General features: G+C 39.2%; 1 protein-coding gene across 1 annotated transcript in view; it reads left to right on the top strand.

The window, feature by feature from the left end:
- The window catches only part of rbm20 (RNA binding motif protein 20), a 63010-nt gene that overhangs the window by 37450 nt on the left and 7481 nt on the right, over positions 1 to 18079 (top strand). The window contains exons 3-5 of the mRNA XM_074662908.1: positions 1060 to 1124; positions 1408 to 1517; positions 2200 to 2297. Of these exons, the coding sequence (XP_074519009.1) occupies positions 1060 to 1124; positions 1408 to 1517; positions 2200 to 2297 (273 nt within the window). The remainder of the gene's footprint in view (positions 1 to 1059; positions 1125 to 1407; positions 1518 to 2199; positions 2298 to 18079) is intronic.

Raw genomic sequence — 18079 nt, 5'->3', positions numbered from 1 at the left:
AACATGGTACCTTTTGGTTTTACATGATTGGTACCCGGTACTTTTGACAGAATTTGGTCAGTACCTGTAAAAGTACCTAATTTGGATCACATCACTACTCATGTGTGATGTTTTTGGAAAATATAGCTCCTGATATAGTCTGTAGACATCATCATCATCAACCTTTTCTCTTGGTCTGGTGTAAAAAAAAAGAAAACAACCAAAAGTAGCAGTATCGCAATTTAAATTGAATCAGCACCCCAAAATTCACAAAAGGAAATCGTCCCAGCCTTACCGTACAGATGACTTCTTCTCAGGTCAGCAGGATGATTGGGTATAAGAAGAGCTTCCTAAACTCAGGAGTAATGATGGGCACAGGTCCACCAGTCTGTGAAAAACCACACTGAAAAAAAATGTGGAAAATTTTCAGGAAAATGTTTCTCAGCAGAAAATTAGCAAGACTTAAAATATCCTGACATCAAAAACCCAGGATATCATCAGAAGACTAGGATTAGAGTTCGTTTGGTTAGGTTACCGTACATAATACAGCAAGTCAATGCTAAACCAAACACTGCATCCTTTACAACAGCGTGGCTCGGTAGAAGAAGAGTCCAGGTGCTGTTAAGCAGCTAGATGTTAAAAGAGGAAGGGATGCTGACGGTGGTCAACAAGACCCTGTCCCAACATTCAAAGTTCAAAATATTTTGTATGAAATAGTAAAAAATCTTGGTTTAAACATCTGATGTGATAATATTCTGTTATCCCTCTGCATTAATGTCATTTCTCACACCTGAAGAAAAGTAGAAAACTGAAAAAAATCCAGTCCGTGAAGGAGGTTTGGCAGAGGATGTCCTGTCCCGTGAGGCTCCGACTGTTTTTAAAGCTCAGTGTCTAATGCCTGACTTGGGGATGGGAGAGTATCCATTTCAGCTGGATTAAAGCTGTGACATCGGAGCAAATGAGAAGTTTCTTTCACAGATAACTAATCAAAGAGTTTTCTCAATGCACACCAAGACAGGAGGAGGAAAAACTTACATTTTTGTGTCTTACGAGCTGATGTTTTTGTTTTGTTTGTTTTAGGACTGGGACCAGCACGTGAAAGGGAAACTCCACCTGCAGAACCGGACGTTATACACGAACGAAAGGTGAGTTTAACTTCGCTTAGTGGAGGTTTGAGTTAGAGGAAACTTTGAATAAAAAGGCCCAACTTTATCCTGTGCTTCTTGGTGTTTACTCTGGTGTTTTTGTGCCAGTTTGGATCAGTTTGTGTAAAAACTAAATCTCCATCGAGAGCCTGATTTTATCTATTTTGTCCCTGCTCTATACCCAGCTGTCTTAATGTTTCCATGAATATGAGCTCTGTCACAAGATATGAGCGAGCAAGGCAGGGGAGAGGCAGCTATAATCAGCCTTCTCTGATTGTTGCAGCTCTGCAGTTGTATCCGCTGGAGCCGTTCACTACGCTCTTGGCAGGCCTTTGGATGGCGGTGTAGGCACCAGAGGAACAAACTCCATGGTCTACTCCGGCACGAGTCAAGGTAGGATCACCTGTTCGGATCGAGGAGTGTCTCCGTTTGTGCTCGGCTCGATATGTGAAAGAGAGAAATGATGGCCAGGCTGTATTTTTAGAGTTGTGTACGGGTGTGAGACGCTTGTTTTTAATCGCTTGACACAATGTATTTTGGTACATCGAGCACACTGCGAGTTAAGAGCTTCCAAAACATGAGATATCTGCTGTTTTTCAGACTCTGGGGTGCTCTCAAATGTCCGGATAATCTTTTAAGCCTTTAATTCTGGACATTTCTTTCCAAAACCTATGAAATCTCCCTCATTTAGGGTAAACCACTTGAAATTGATAGATATAAGCTCTGTTGTTCTCCTTTCTTCAATCAGGGAAGTGTTAACTGTATGAAAGTTGGAGAAGCATATCTTAAAGGGAGGATTGTCTTCTTTGAAGTTGCTCGTTAAGTTTTGTAAACTTAAAAAGTCTTGGTGTCACTTTTCTTGGATCTATCTTAACCTCTGTGATACCTTTGATAAATCACCTGATGCATTTTTTTAGCTCTGTTTTTCCAACTTTGTGTGGTCGAAATGTGAATAAATAAAGATTAATGAATGTCGATCCAATCAGCCACTGTGTCAGCAATCCTAACTTCTTCCCACACTTGGTTTGTCGTACGTGGACTAACTCGGATCCACATTTTCAAAATGTTTCCACAGATGTATCAGGAGCCAATTCATCATTCTTGCCAGCTGCAGCCATGAAGACTTATCCCATGACAGACACAGGATTTGCCTCACAGCAGCCGGAGTCAAAGGTCAGACAAATGTATAGTTTGTGTCAGACGCTCTCTGCATTTTAACAAATTACGCCGCGGCCTGTGGAGAACGCTAGCGTCTAGGTGTTGTGTTTGTTTGTCCCTTTAAGCGAAACACCGCTTTGTCTCTGCACCAGACACTCTCAACGGGCTTTCGTGGCTCAGCAGCAGGAAAGAAATGATTACTTGGATAATGAATGGGCCCCAAACGTATTCTGTTTAATGAGTGGACTTAAACCCCCGAGGTTGACAGGTGCTGGGTCTCAACAGTGGGCTTTGGCTTGGCGAGACAACTACATTTCACTCATCGAGGATAGCGAGGCAAATGCATCACGGCACAGAACAGAAACAGTCTCATGTCTGTTTTGGACACAAACAGGAGGATAAGTGTTTAGCTGAAGCCTGCAGCAGAATAAAAATGATGAAGCCAGAAAAACAGAGAAAGCAGAAGTTGAAAAAATGCACACACCAAGCGTTAAATACCTGTGGTCTGCGCTTTAAATAAAGAGACTTATTCACTGAGTTGGTAACTTATCACGTGGGTTTACAGTGCAGGCCGGCGGTGTAAACAGCACCTGTTGATGGGCATCAGTCATGGAGACAGGCCTCCTGAAAAGCACGGCGCACATAATGACTGATGGGAAAATTAGCCCCCGCTAAACCTGAGGAAAGCCGGGTCTGATGCCCCGCATTGAGGTTTGGCACTGCACGCACAGGATGAAGACTGGGGCTGCACACACTGTGGAGGCTTTTACAGGGCGCACAGGAAGTTCTGGATCAGGATCAGCTTCGTTCGCCAAGATTCTTCCAGAAACTCGGGTTTTTCAACTGTGCTCTTTCCGTACAAACATAAATAAACACAAAATATCAAAACTAAAAGAGAGTTAAAAAAAGAAGTAAATAACTTTTTTCAATCTAAATTTCAATCTAAAATGTGGGACAGCTAGAACAATCAGACAAGAAAGAAAAAGACAAAACTAAAGGTTGATGTGATCGAGAGAAAAAGTTGATGTTTAAAAATCCTGCACCTCATTGGTCTGGTCTTCTGACACGTGTCCCCTCACAACCAAAGACTAATTGTACTTCTCGCAAATATTGGGGGCCCAAATCCAAAATAAAAACTCTTAATTTTCTGTCCTGATATTACATTTTCACTTCCGATACAATACTGATACTGCAGCATTGAGTATTAGCCGATACTGATATTAATCTGATACGATATCAGCATTAAACATGCATACTTTTATTACTTATTTTGTAGTAAGTCATGTTAGAAAAGGCTTGATTAAGTGATATTATTCAAACAAAGAACAGCAGTCAGCAACAGTAGGTATGAGGAAAAACTGACCCATTTATTATTAACCAATGGGTAACAGAAATTTTAACATTAAACTTAAAACTTACTAGTAATTGAATAAAATAAAGAATAAATTAGAAGACCCAGAAAATAACCTAAATAAATCAAATAAAAACAGCAGGAGCGGAGTCAGGAATGGACTGATTATATCAGAGATTTTAGATGCATTCCGATACGATACCGATATTTATTTTTTTGCTAATATCGGACCGATATCTGATATTAATATCAGACTGGGACACCTCTACTAAATTTGATGGAAAATTCTTAAAACAAGTAGAAGTTATCCGACCATGCAGCAAGATTATTTTACTTGGTTAGAAATCTTGAAGTAAACAAGACTTTAAAAGTTTTCTAAAGTACTAAAAGAAAGATAAATTTAAAAACAAACCTCCTGAAGCACAATAATGACTTAATTATATCGAATTTGGTCAAATAATTTTGATTTCATTCTTTTTGTTGTTGTTGTTGTTATACATGTAGACCGGATGCAACATCTACGTATTTATCCCTTTAAGGCTGGATGCAACGTCCGGGTCATTTCAGACATTGTCTTTTCAAGACATGTGACTCAAGAGATGTTTTTATCTCTTTTAACCACCAGCTTTTTGACAGATAACATGGACTACACCATCTGAACTGTTCTTGATCCTTTTACTCACAGCTTAACAAATGGTAGAGCATTTTTTCTAAGTTGCTGTATTTCACTGAAAATAATTGAACAGAGTAAAACCTGATTGTGTCGTCTCTACCCCTGGAAATAATTTCTGAATTTTGTGGTTTCTGATCTAAGTACTCCAACAACATATAAATTAATAATTCACTTTTTGTCTTGGATTGAACAATAAAAATGTAAAAAAAAAAAAACAGACAAACAATGAACAGTTATATTTGGTTAAAGGAGAAAGAAGTACATGCTGCATCCGGTCTGATATTGAGGGACAAAAAAGACCCAGGATTAGAGAAGCATGATGAAGATTTTTTTTTTCTGTTTTGAAAAGAGTGTTTTTGCTAAAGGTTTTTAGATTTTGTCATTAATTGTAAAAAATAAAATAAAATAAAAAAGGGCATTTGGATCTGTGAATGAATCAGGATCTGTGGCTAGGTTTGTTTGATCTCTTCTTCATTGATTTTTTATGAGACAAAAAATACATTTTTAATCCTAATTTAAGGATATAAAGTAGACTAAAAGATTAGAAACAAATAAATAAAGCAATTCTTAATAATGGTTTTATATCTAACAAGTCTAAATCTAGGACTTTAACCCTTTGATGCCTGTTGTTGTGAATTTGCAACATACCCTACCAGGTCTTGATGCAGCTGTTGATTCATCTTTGACACGTGGGAAGGATCATATCAAATGTGCCACAGCTCAATATTTTTGGTCGGAGGGTGAACTTATTTTACATATACATATGTTACACTTTATGTGCTTTAATTAAACTAACAATCTCCACTCAATTTGGCATCTTAAAGAATGCAAAACATGCAAAATTAGTTTTTATATGTCCTTGCAAATTAATTTAGGAAGAACTGAAAAATTAGCAATGTATTTCCTGCAATTTTCATGGTTCCATGTCGGAGCCAGAACCAGAATTGGGTTTTATTGCCAGATACATTTACACTTACAAGGAATTTGACTTGGTATGTTGGTGCTAAACGGTTAAGGAAATAACATAAGACTAGCAACAACTTAAAAACTACAGAATTAGAAGCTATAAACTCTGTAAAATAGAATATTAAAAAACTAGATAAAAAATATAAGATTAAAAAGTAAATCTAAAAAAGACTTTAATTTAACTCAGTGTACTTCAGGAATTTTATCTTTGCCATAAATGACCTGAACCATAAGTTTGAATTATTTTACTAAAATCTAAAAATCTTCAAATTGATTTAAAAAAAGGCTTCAATAGGTTTTTTTAATAAACGTTTTTTCATACAAAAGCTACGCCATGTAAAAAATGTGGTTTAGATCTGACTGGAAGCCGGATCCAGATTCTGTGACCCTGGCTTTTACATCCCTCAAACTAAAAAAAAACACTTCTTTCTTTTCTTGTACCAGTTTTTTAATCCTGACTTTGTAATCTGGGACATTATTGGACAAAGTGACGCCAAAGTGAAGTGATCGTCCTCCTCTGAAGTTACTTTTCTACAAAGGGCGTTCGTCTATCAGTGGGAAAATATTTAAAGGCTCTGCTTCATGAGCTAATGTTAGTTTGCTATAAACACACACCTGTCCCAGGACAACAGGTGGAGTTTGGCTCTTGCGAACAGGGAGCGCACACACACGCAAAACTGTTTATGATTATATGTTGCTGTTTTTTTTATATATGAGACTCAAACTGTGACATCATTGAGTTAAACTTCTCTGATGTGAATAAAGTTAACTTTTGATCAAAGTTCTAAAAAACAACACATATGACGGGGCTTACACACACACACATTAACACACACACACATGCCTCTCTGCACACACAGCAGTCCATTCTCCTAGGTTACACAGTAGCTCCATATGATAACAGACCTCAACCAGATAAACACTGGATTACAGCTAACTGCTGTCAGGAACATGGACCCTAAGACCCAGATGTCACACCCCGCTCTGCAGTGTAGAGTTTCAGACTGTGAGAGTCTGGTAAAGTGATCATAGGGATCGGCAAGTAAGCGCTTCGTGTTGGAACGTGGGGAGAAGCTGTGAAACCAAACTGATCGTCTCCCCGGCTCCTCCGACACGGTCCCTGCTCTGAACAAACAAACAGACATGTCCTTAGGAGGGATTCCAGCTTGCGTGGCTCAGCGTGATGTGAGAGTAAACAGGAGAGCGCTGTGTGAACTGGTTGTTGTCCTTTACAGCATTTGGCCCCTCGTTCTGTAGGTCGTGGTGTCGGGGTGTGAAGGTTTCCCGGCAGAGCAAATGGCAGAGCGTGCTGTGGCGTTTGAAGCTTCTGACCGTGGGACAGTGTCAGACTTTTTGAGAAGGAATTAAACAGAGAATATCTTTATTTTCAGCTTAATTCAAAATGAATCTTTGACTGATAGTTGGATTTTTTTAGAAAGGGTATAATCTATGTTTCTTTAACCAAAGCTTAGGAAAACAAGGTCCTCTAACCCCTTTCTTCAACTTCTCACCCCCAACAATCCAAGTGTAAACATTAACACTCTTTACTCTTCCCTGGGAACCTCTTCAGTCCCAGGGAAGTGGGGATGGACCCCCTGGGAGGTTACAAAACACAAGAAGGAGCTGTTTGATCTGTTTTCCACTTTTCTTTGTTGAAGACCCTGTAGGTGACCAAACCAGGACAACATTGTCAATGAAGGCCGATTGATTAAGGCCCCGTTTACGCGACAATGTTTCATCTGAAAACGCTAAAACGCAGTAAAAAAAAATCTGCGTTTACACGGAAACGCAGAGGGACTGAAAACACTGTGGTAAGCATGCCAGGCCTGTAGGTGACGCTATAACTGTCTTGGTAGATCTCCTCTGAAGTAGAGTTGGGCCGATCGTCTGGTGTGTTGGTGAATACTAAGAGCAGAAGTGGAGCAACAGATGCTAATTTTATTAAAGACAGTCACAGATTCAGCAGATTGAGCAGAACAAGCTCAACACGGTAGTTTGCGACGATCAGAACAACGGTTCTGCTTACCTGTTTTAGCGTTGTTGTGAAGTGGAGCATGACGTCAGCGCGGCGGCTTACTGTTTACATGGCAATGGTGTCGGTAGCGTTTCAGAAAAATCCCACTTTGGGGGCAGTTTTCAAAAGTTTCCATTTTAGTTCAGCTAAACCGCCGTTTCCGTGTGAACATGAGGCTGAAACGCAACAAAACTTTTGCATTTCAGCCCAAAACCGTTGTTGTGTAATCGGTCCCTCAGTCAGTTAACTATTTGATAATGAAATGATAGACCAATTAACTGTAAACAGTTACAGCTGCGTACACATTTTGGCAACAGAAGTGCTGCAAAGTACAATAGTCGATCAAGCCATGAGAGTGTTAACCAAAAACAATCAGACAATCAGTATCAGTACTCATTAGCCACGTTTACATGAGGAGTTTTCGTCTTTCTGGATGACTTTTCCAAAAACAATCGTAAACATGGAAAGGAATATTCTAATCTCTTGTCTACATGCGCCGCTGTAATCAAACAGAAGAGTCAATGAGGCATGCTCAGAAAAATGTAAACATCACGTGATCTATCAAAGATGGAGGACGACAGTTTGTTTATCACAGTGTTGCAATACTCTGTATTGCGAGTGTCCGTCCAGTCTTGAAATTATGTTCAGTTCTTCAAAGTTTGGATCAAAAACAAACTTTCCTCCAGTGCTGATGGCTCACCGCCATTTTTAAAGTTGAGGAACGTCTCTAGTTGCGTCTTACGTCATATCTGAGCATGCGTTGAAAGAACGTACCCTGACAACTTTCTGTTTGAGTGGATACATGAAACCTCAATCTGTTTGGGAAAAGGAATATTCTACTCCTGTGAAACTGATTAAATGTCCATTCAGATTGGCCCCTTTTTTTTCAGAATGAGGTGAATACAAAGGTTAAATTCTTTGCGTTTGAGCAAATAACCCGAATGAAAGCGGAATATTTGGGTCCATGTATATGTGGCTAGTGGTACAAATTTTCAGTACTTTTGTGTGCTTTTATGTGGCAATAAATTTAAACCTCTTTAATAATAAAATCTAAAAGTTTTGAATTTAATACATTTATTTCTCACAATATAAACTTGCAATGCTGGGTTTATGTTGAGCATGGAAAATTGCCTACTCTTACACTCCCTCACAGTCACAAGGATGCATTTAGGTACCTAAACATGGTACTGTTTGAGTTTACGTGAATTGGTACTCGGTACTACAGATAGAATTTGGTCAGTACGTATAAAAGTACCTAATTTGGTACCCAGCGCCACTCCCAGTGTCATTAGTGACCAGTTAGCACAGTCACTCTGTACCGGTCAGAACTTGATAGAACTTGACTCAAGGGTACAGTCTCGTTTTGACGACTGACCACAGAACAACCAGACATTTTTATGCTGCTTACAGCTTGAATTCTTTGGTTGCCAAAATGCTTGCACATATCTTTGATGATGTCGACTTAAAATTGGTCGATTGGAGGTTTTTGTATTGGTGCATGATGCCAGTAATAGACCAGATCAATGCCTGTTCTGTTTCCGCTCCATTGCGTATTGATGCGTGTTCTCCCATCCGTCTAATTCACACCGGTTGTGTGTTTAGTCTAGCACGTAGCAGGACCACCAGGTAGCTGGAGCTGCGAGACCAAGGAGTTTTGTGCTTCATTACAATCTGGTTTTGAAAGTCAACGGCTGTTTTTAGGTTGTTCCCATGCAAGACTTTAAATTCTACCTGGTCCACTTTGTGCAAACTGACCCGCCACTCCTCTGACACCATGAGGATGGGTGTCTAATCTGGGAACGTAACGGAGCAGAGCCAGAGTGAGTTGGCACATTGACTTTGATAGGAACCAGCAGCTTTGGTGCCGTGATGGACCAGAGACATATCTGGTGTATTTTGACCATCAGTGTATTTCCACAGCAGGGGATTGCTGGTCTCTGGCACCCCTGTTTTGGGGGTTAAAGAGATAAAAGTGGAGTTATAGAAGTGGGGAGTCCAATTTGATAGATAAGACACCTCGCATGGAAAATACTGTGAATTTTAAATGTCGGACAGGACACCACAAACCTTTTCATCACCTTATTCTCTCCGTAACAACAACAAAACATACATTTGTCAAAGTTTTTATCATCCATGAAGTATTTCAGCTTGTCCTCGTCCTGTCAGGGCAGATTGAACTTAACATGAAGTCAGGCGCCTCTGCTTGACTTTCAGAATAAACTTCTCTGAGTTGAAGCCATGTTGCATAGGACTTGTCTACTGGAACAAACTCTCATAAAGAGCAGTGCAGGGCCTTGAGCCAGCAGGTCAGAGGTTTTCAGAGGCTGTGGCTGAGAAATAACGAGGAGAGGCTCATCGCAGAGGTAGAAATCCACTGGTTCTGGTGGAGAATCCTCGGCCTTGTGACCCCAGCTGTCTGGAAATGCTACCCTGTGCTGTGCTCCGAAACACAGCCGGTAACACAGCCGGTGTGCGATGACAGACGAGAGAGCTCAGAGCCAAACCACAACAGAGCAGAAACTGGTCTTGGTGGATCTGGTGGAAGTGTGGCATAAGTCCTCTGCTACAAATTCCAGCAGCAGCGCAGTGGACGGACGACTTTGTCCCACCGTTAAACATTCAATGATGGTTGTTTTGACTATTCTTGACCCAGAACTTGGATTCTTGAGTTTCCAGTGTCCCAGAAATGATTTATTCCCCCCTTGTAATGAAATCCACTGTTAGGATATGGTTTCTGGTCTGTCTTCTGAGTTCAGAGTTTTAGTTTTTATTGTGCATCTTGAGCTTCTCTGAGTTTTTTCTTTACTATTCTTGTCTTGTGTTTCCCTGTGTTTCTCTTTTAGACTATAGTTCCCTTTTCTAGTGATTTTGGTTGGTTCATGTCATATGGTTTATGTTATTTTATTCTTTGTGTTTCTATGTTTTGGATATATCTTGTCTCTTTCTTTAGTTTTTCTGTGTTTGGTTCTGGTCTTCTTGTGTTTCCCTCCTGTTTGATTGCCCCTTGCGTGTTTCACCTGTGTCTTCTTGTTGACCTGTGTTTGACTGTTCCCTTGTCTAAATAGTCTGTTTTCCAAACCACCTACCACACTAGTAGTGCCGACTATTTTAGCTGAAATTCAGTCCGTAGTAGTCAGTGTGCAAAAACTAGCAAAATCTGCAGTATGACAAAAATCATCCAATGTCCTACCAGGAAAATTTCTCAGTATGCAACAGACCAGTCTGCCTGGCATACTAATGCTGTTTTTCAATGCGGATGGCAGGTTTTGGTAAATTACCGCCATCTACTGCAATGAGTCAGCACTCTAACTACAATACAACAACACTAACGTTAAGCCACGTTTACTACAGCTGTGTTTCCACCAAGCAGTCCGGGTCGGTTCAGTGCGGTTTGGGACGGTTTGGGACAGTGAAGTCTGATCCCGTTTGCGTTTCCACAGCAAACTGTGCCCTCTAGTGGGGGGCGGCGTGTAAGCCGGATGCCGCAGCTGGTAAACAATAGTGTGACGCCGTAGCAGCTTACCCCGCTATTAAATCCAACAAACAAGAAAAACGCGACACAGTAAACAAAGAGCACCGATGGAAGACATGCAGCATTTCGTCCTCTCTGTGATTGTCATGTAACTCTCTGTTACAAAGAACAATCAAGCTTCGTTTCAGAGAAGTCTGTGAGCCGCCAGGAGAAATGCAGTCGCTGTCGGGGTAAGTGACGATTCTTTTGACCAATCAATGGTCTGCAGTGTTGTAGCTCCACCTTCTGAGAGCGGATCGGTTCAGTCTGGCACCCATACGAAAGGGTCCCAAAAAAGTTGGACGGCTCGTCTTGGTTTTTAGGGATCCGTCCCAGGATAAGTCAGTGGAAACGCCGCCAAAAGCGTACCGTACCTGGACGAACCGACCCGGACTGCTTGGTGGAAACGCGGCTTATGGTTTGGTTCAGTTAAGCCTTATCCCGTTTGAGTTTCCACAGCAAACTGTGCCTTCTCGTGACAGGCGGCGTGGAGGCCGGATGCTGAAAGCTGCCACTAGTAAACAAAGAGCAACGATGAAGACATGCAGCATTTCGTCCTCTCTGTGATTTTCATGTAGCTCTTTGATACAAAGAACAATCAAGCTTTGTTTCAGAGAAGTCTGTGAGCCACCAGGAGAAATGCAGCCGCTGTCGCACAGGAAGTGACAAAGTGACGATTCTTTCGACCAATCAACGGTCTTCAGTGTTGTAGCTCCACCTTCAGAGAGCGGATCGGTTTAGTCTTCACCCATACCAAGGGTCCCAGAAAGCTTGTCTTGGTTATTTGGGAATCTGTCCTGGGATAAGTCAGTGGAAACGCCACAAAATGTGCGCCGTACTGAGACAAACTGAACCAGCTTGGTGGAAACACGGCTTTAGACGGTCTGTGAGATAAAAGTGAAGTGATGAGAAAGAAACACAAGTAAATCTTATTACTTCTAGTCGTAAAAGACGTGTTTACTTCTACAAATTCATTAAAGCCCATATCAACCACTGATTGGCTTTTTTATACCATACGTAGATTGTATGGAGGTGGATTTTTCATCAGCTGTAAAAAAAAAAAAAAAAACCCTTCCAGATTTATTTTCAGTAAACAATTTGACTTTTGGTGAAAGATTAAAAATCAAATATGATGTACCTGCTATGATATGATAAACCAAATGACTACTCAAAGTTTGTGTTGAACGTTATCCTAGTTTTAAGCTAATTTTCTTCTTCCATTGGCGTATTATTTTTTTCCCATTTTTGTCTTTAAATAACTTGACAAGACATTTTTCCTGGACTGGTCAGTTGGATGTGGCTAATATCAAGTATAAGACAATTTTTACTTAAAAAAGAGACAAAAACACTTGATAAGAATTCTCCTTTTTTTAACGGTGGTGCTCTGGTTTTTCTTTGAAAGACTAAATAAAACAAAATAAATCTTTTGTTGCATCAGAAACTGGGTCCTCCTCCTCTTGTGTTTTTCTCCTCCTTGTGGATCATGATATCCACGTTACAAACCGCGCCAAGAAGTCTTTGTCGCCCACTCCCTCCTTGTGAGTAAGCAACGACATGCCAAAACCATGCTCCCTAATTTGCGGTTAACAGAAACAGCTACCGTGAAGACCTGAGCCAACCCTGACAGAGATATCACGTTGTGGTCAACTGTTCGGCGCTCACAGACACAGACGACATTTCTGCAGATCACACATAAGTGAGTGAAGTGACTCCAGACTCTTGTTCTCTCTCATATCCCGAGGACATAAACAGCCTATTCTAGGATCTGTTTATTGAGAGCAACCTGCATTGACCTTATGTAGTCTGATCGGTGCCACTGGCAGGGTGCAGTTCATAAAATTATCACTCTTGCATCTAAAGCTGTTGATATCAGCTCACTCGCCAGGGAGCATTAAGCTGTGACCTGATATTACGCTATAAGACTCACGCAGATCACCTTTAGATTTGAGTCCTGTGACGAATATCACGACTTTTTCTGGATTACCTGATTATAGAAGTAGAGGAATGTGTGTCCCCGCCTTGTTAAAAGCTTCCTGTGTTGTTCTTACGTTATAAACTATTCTTAGAGAAATATAATCACTTGTTATTTACGAGCTGCTCTGGATTAGGTCTTCATGTATGTTTTGAATATTGATACACTGGCCTCTGGTAGTGTTTCATCGTGCATTGTAAAGTGACTTTGAGCCTGTAAAAGTTTTCTCCTTACTTAAAGGCGATTACTTACAGCATGAAGCGTAAGTTGGTGCGAGGTTTTCCCTGAAAGTATTCACAGTAAAAACGCAGACTGTTGCTGCTGCTCCGAGGTGAAATTACAAGACGGTCTGCCCTGCACATGGGACTGTCTGTCAGGTCTTTGAGCCGGAGATGGAGGAGGCAGAGGAGGCAGAGGAGGAGGGGCGGGCTGAAATCTGCAGTTGCAGCACAATAGTTGCGGAAATCCGACTCTGTGATATGACGAGCTGAATTTACTACCGCTCTCTGCATGATGTAAAAAGGAACATGAGGTGTGAAATGATGACCACTGGATGGTTGGATGATGAATTGAGACGGACTTACGTTTTTTCATGTACAAGATAGCAACAAACTGTTCTGCAAATACTCTGAGATTTAATGTCTCTACAGGTTTGGTTTATAATCTTAAATTAAGCCTGAATGTGCCTTCTTGTCTTAATTAGTCAGAGGAACTTAAAACTCAGGAAAAATGTTGAAAAATTTAATCAAAACAAAACTTGTTTCAAGACTCAGTAACACCCTCAAAGTGCTTGATTTAAGATTAACACATAACAAGAGAAAAATGAGGGTCCAGAGCAAAGTTGTAATAGTTTTGGATTTGTCATTACAGTTAAGTTTTAATTAGTTTTGGAGCGAGTATTCTAGTTTTTATTTAGTTTTGATTTTTGCAACAAGGTTTAGTTTCAGTTTAGTTTTAGTTTTTCATACCTTATTAACCAGGTGCAGGATTCAAAAAGGTCAGAGTAAATATTTTGTAAAACTGTTTATTTTCCAGTCCAACATAGAGCTCACTGCTCAGTCAATGCTGATACTGAACTGTTGGCTGCTGCTTTAAACACAAGAAAATAATATAAACTTAGTATAAAAAATATAAGCATAAATTATATGAAATAATGTTAACATAAATTACATAAAAATAATATAAACAAAAATTATAAAAAACAATGTAATATTAGCTTCAATAAATAAAAACTTGGACTCTGTAACAATTAAACTATTACAGATGCTCTGATTCATTGCTTCACTACATTACGTTGCAGCACAGCGCACAGCCAGTCAGTGCAGTAAATAAGCTCGTCCCTATACGTCGCTATGATGGTGCCGTACGGCGCTGACAACTGCCGAAAACTGTCTAAAATTGGTTGGGAAAAATGTGTCGGTTAATTTAAATCCTAAAGGCTGTTAATATTGTCAAAAACTATAACTAAGATAATTTTGTTTATAATTTTAGTTAGTTTCAGTTAGTTTTGTGAACGCAAGATACAGTTTTGGTTTACTTATCGATTTTGTTTTCTTTTCTAGTTTTTATTAGTTTGAGTTAACTGCAATGTATTTTAAATTTTAGTTGTCCTTTTTAGTTTCGTTTTAGTTAACTATTATAACCTTGGTCCAGAGAGGGGCAGCAATGGCAGTGGACTTTAGGGATTAGTCAACTAAGAAGGGTAAGAGACAATCCATGGAGAAAAAGCAACATGGACAAGGATTGGCCAAACAGAGGTCAGGTGGTTTACCAGAAACCTGAGGATCACATCAGCTCAAGATTGCTCAATTCAAAATGCCTTACTTTAAGATTTCAAGAGACAAAAATGCAGCTAAATTTAATAAGGATCAGAAAAGTCTACCTTTTTGTTTTCTTGAACAATGACATCATTTTATCCCTAGACACTTGCCTTTTTTTAAACCTCGGTGGACAATTTTAAAAATTCATTAGGGGTCATTTTTGTCGTTTCTTTTAATATCTTGAAATGAAACATTTGTCTGGAATTCTAAGGTGAATTAAATAAGACAAAAAAATGATTTGTTTTTAGTTTTTGCAGCGCTGTTTTGAAAACCTGACAGCAAAATTAGAACAGGAATTGAACCTTAACAATATTTAGGCAGTATATTGCGACGCCAATTTCTTTTGGAAAAAATAATTGCAACAAATAATTGCAAAATAGCATCACATAATATGAAATGGAAAAAAATCTTCTTGATAGAAGAGTGGGATTATATATAATTATAAATACTGTACTCTTTCATATGTTGCTCTTCCATATGTTATAGGGTGGTGCCATGCTATTTTGTTATCTTGTGATACTATTGTAAATTTATTTCTTGAATATTTGAAGAGATCCAATTTTTTTTTAAATTTATTTATTTACTTTTTGTTTTGTTTTGTCTTGTCGTATTTTTGTTTGTTGTTTGTTTGTTGTTTGTTATGTTTTCTTATTTGATGTTATGTCACTATATTGCCAAGTATGATAGGTTGTTTGAATGCTCGCCTGTTATTAAATCAAAAATAAATAAATAGAAAAAAAAAATTATTTAGGCAGTAATTACCATAGACTGTATAAAACATGGACGAAGCATCTGCAACGTCAGTCGTCTGTTCTTGAAACTATGAAATGAAGCCAAACCATGGACGCAGCCACATTTGCTATGATGCTGGCTGGGAGTTTTTCCTGGAGCAGCTACAGGGTGCCCAGCGGTCACGTGACGTGAGCTGTACCTCTGATTGGAAAATCAAACGATCCTAATAACTTCTAAACAGCAGAGATGGAAAAAAATATACTCACCAAGCGACTTTAAGCACTTGCACATAGGCTTCATTTTTACTGACCGGATCTTGCCTCTTGGTAATAACTGAACAACATGAGATTTAATTCATTCATTTTCTACCACCTATCCTGTTAAGGGTCCTGGGGGGCTGGAGCCAATCCCAGCAAGTGGTAGTGTAAACCCTGGACAAGGGATTGTAACTAAATTAGTTTCTTCTATTGGTGCCGCCCAATTTTGTCTGTAGTACCAGTTCACGTAAAATCATACGGGGCCATATTTAGGGACATGAACACATCCTTGTTACTGTGGGGGTGTGGATGAGTAGGTAATTTTCCATGCTGGACATGAACACAGCACTGCAAGGTCATACGTATACTGAGAAATGCAAGATTGAAAAACTTTGAAATTTTATGATTTAACAAATCACTCCACTGGCTGCCTGTGACTTTTAGAGTTGATTTAAAAATTCTTATGTTTGTTTTTAAATGTTTAAATGGTCTTCAGCCCTACTCACCCTCTCGGTCCCTCAGGTCAGCTGACCAGCTGCTCCTGCAGGTACCGAGGTCCAGGAAGAAGCTCAGAGGGGACAGGGCCTTCTCTAATGTTGCTCCCCATTTGTGGATCAGTCTTCCCCTGCAGATTAGAGAGGCCCCTTCACTGTCCACTTTTAAAACACGTCTTAAAACACATTTTTATCCTTTGGCTTTTAACTCCAGCGAGACTTAGTTTCTTTGCCTGGTCTTATTCTCTTTTATTTTCTTTTATTCCCTTTTACTTGCTTTTTATTTGCTTTTATTGTTTTTACAATGTTTTTCTTTTATTTGTCTGTTTTTGTTTTTATAATTTCATTTGATCTACTTGTACAGCACTTTGTCTACAGCTGTGGTTGTTTTTACAGGGTTCCTGCGGATCCTTGAAAAGTCTTAAAAGGCATTGAATTCATAGTTCTAAAAATAAGGCCTTAATTGGCATTAAAATGTCTTAAATCCAATTTTCAAAAGTCTTAAAAATTTAAACACATAAATAAGATTTATGTTAGATTGAACTATAAAAACATTTAGCAAAATGTATCTATTTTTAAAAAAGAATTCACTGATTTATTGTCATGGCAACATCGTGTAATCACAAAAGCAGAACTAACAAATCAGTGATGTGGCTGCACCAGGATCTTTCAGAGCAGACGCATGTCTTGGTTTTAACTACAGTGCCTGGAGAGGGAAAAAAAGGTGAAAAACTGGCAAAAAAAATCCAAAAGTGGCTTAGGAAAATTGATTATGGCAGCAAAATTGGGAAGTAAATTGAAAATTGTAAATAAAAACATGTAAAAATTCCAAAAATGTTTCTGACAGTGGTCAAAAAAAATGGAGGCAAACTAGAAAAAGTTATAAAAACAGGCTTAAAAAGATAAAAATGGTCCAGAAGTGGGACAAAGTGTATGAAGAAAGGTCAAAAAAGGGATGAAATTGCAAAAACTGAGCAAAAATGGTACGAAAGTGGAAAAAGGATAATAAATAGGCGCATAATAGGTATGAAATTGCAAAAAAAGAGAAAAATGTGCAGAAAAATCCAAAAGTAGCTTAGGAAAATAGTCTTTGGCAGCAAAATTGGAAATACATTGGATATTAAATTTCAAAAAACATATAAAAATTACAAAAATGTTTTTGACAGTGGCCAAAAAAAACGATGAATGGGGGGCAAAATAGGCATAAAGCTGTAAAAATGGGGTTAAAAAGAAGACAAAAAGTGATGTTTTATTAAGAAATAAACATTGGGTCAAAATGGCCTCTCACCCAGGTAAATCATGTGGTGTTTTTATTTTGTTGTTTTGTTTGTTTCAATTGTGGTTCGTTGTCAACTTGGTCTTGAATTTGATTTCAAACGGCCTCAAAAAAGTCTTAAATAGTCTTAAATTTAACTTGGCTTGAGCTGTAGGAACCCTGTTTTAAAAGTGCTCTATAAATAAAGCTGGTATGGTATGGTAACAAATTCCTACTTATTACCACATAAAAACACACAAAAAATGAGTTCCACTGAGTATCGATACTGATTGCCAACTAAGGATTGGGTTTCACACTTAAACACAAAAAAGTACCAAAAATTGGTACTGTTGGTACTGATTGCCAGGTACAGGGCATTGGTACCGTATTGTTTCAAATGTGAAAGGTACCCATCCCTATTGCCACCCTCCCTGGAGTAGTTTCCAGTCAATCACAGGGCTGGCACACAGAGGCAGACAACCTTTCATGCACACACTCACACCTATGGGCAATTTAGAATCCCTAATTAACCTGATGATAATGTTTTGGACTGTGGGAGGAAGCCGGAGCACCTGGAGAGAACCCACCTATGGGCAAGGAGAACGTGGAGAGAAAGGCCCACGTTGCCCAATCTGGGTGACTTTCTTACTGCCAAAATGAGATTTAATATCCTTTATTTTCTTATAATTATTACTGCTACCAACCCAGTATCATCTCCATCTTTTTCCACTCATTTTAGTTTTAACAGAGGA

The sequence above is a fragment of the Halichoeres trimaculatus genome, unplaced genomic scaffold (assembly GCF_033239565.1).
Source record: "Halichoeres trimaculatus isolate MK-OKI-2021-1 unplaced genomic scaffold, fHalTri1.1 fHalTri1_scaffold_2, whole genome shotgun sequence".
Classification (NCBI taxonomy): Eukaryota; Metazoa; Chordata; class Actinopteri; order Labriformes; family Labridae; genus Halichoeres; species Halichoeres trimaculatus.
Note: the sequence above shows the minus strand (reverse complement) of the source record. Positions and strands in the feature narration are given on the sequence as shown.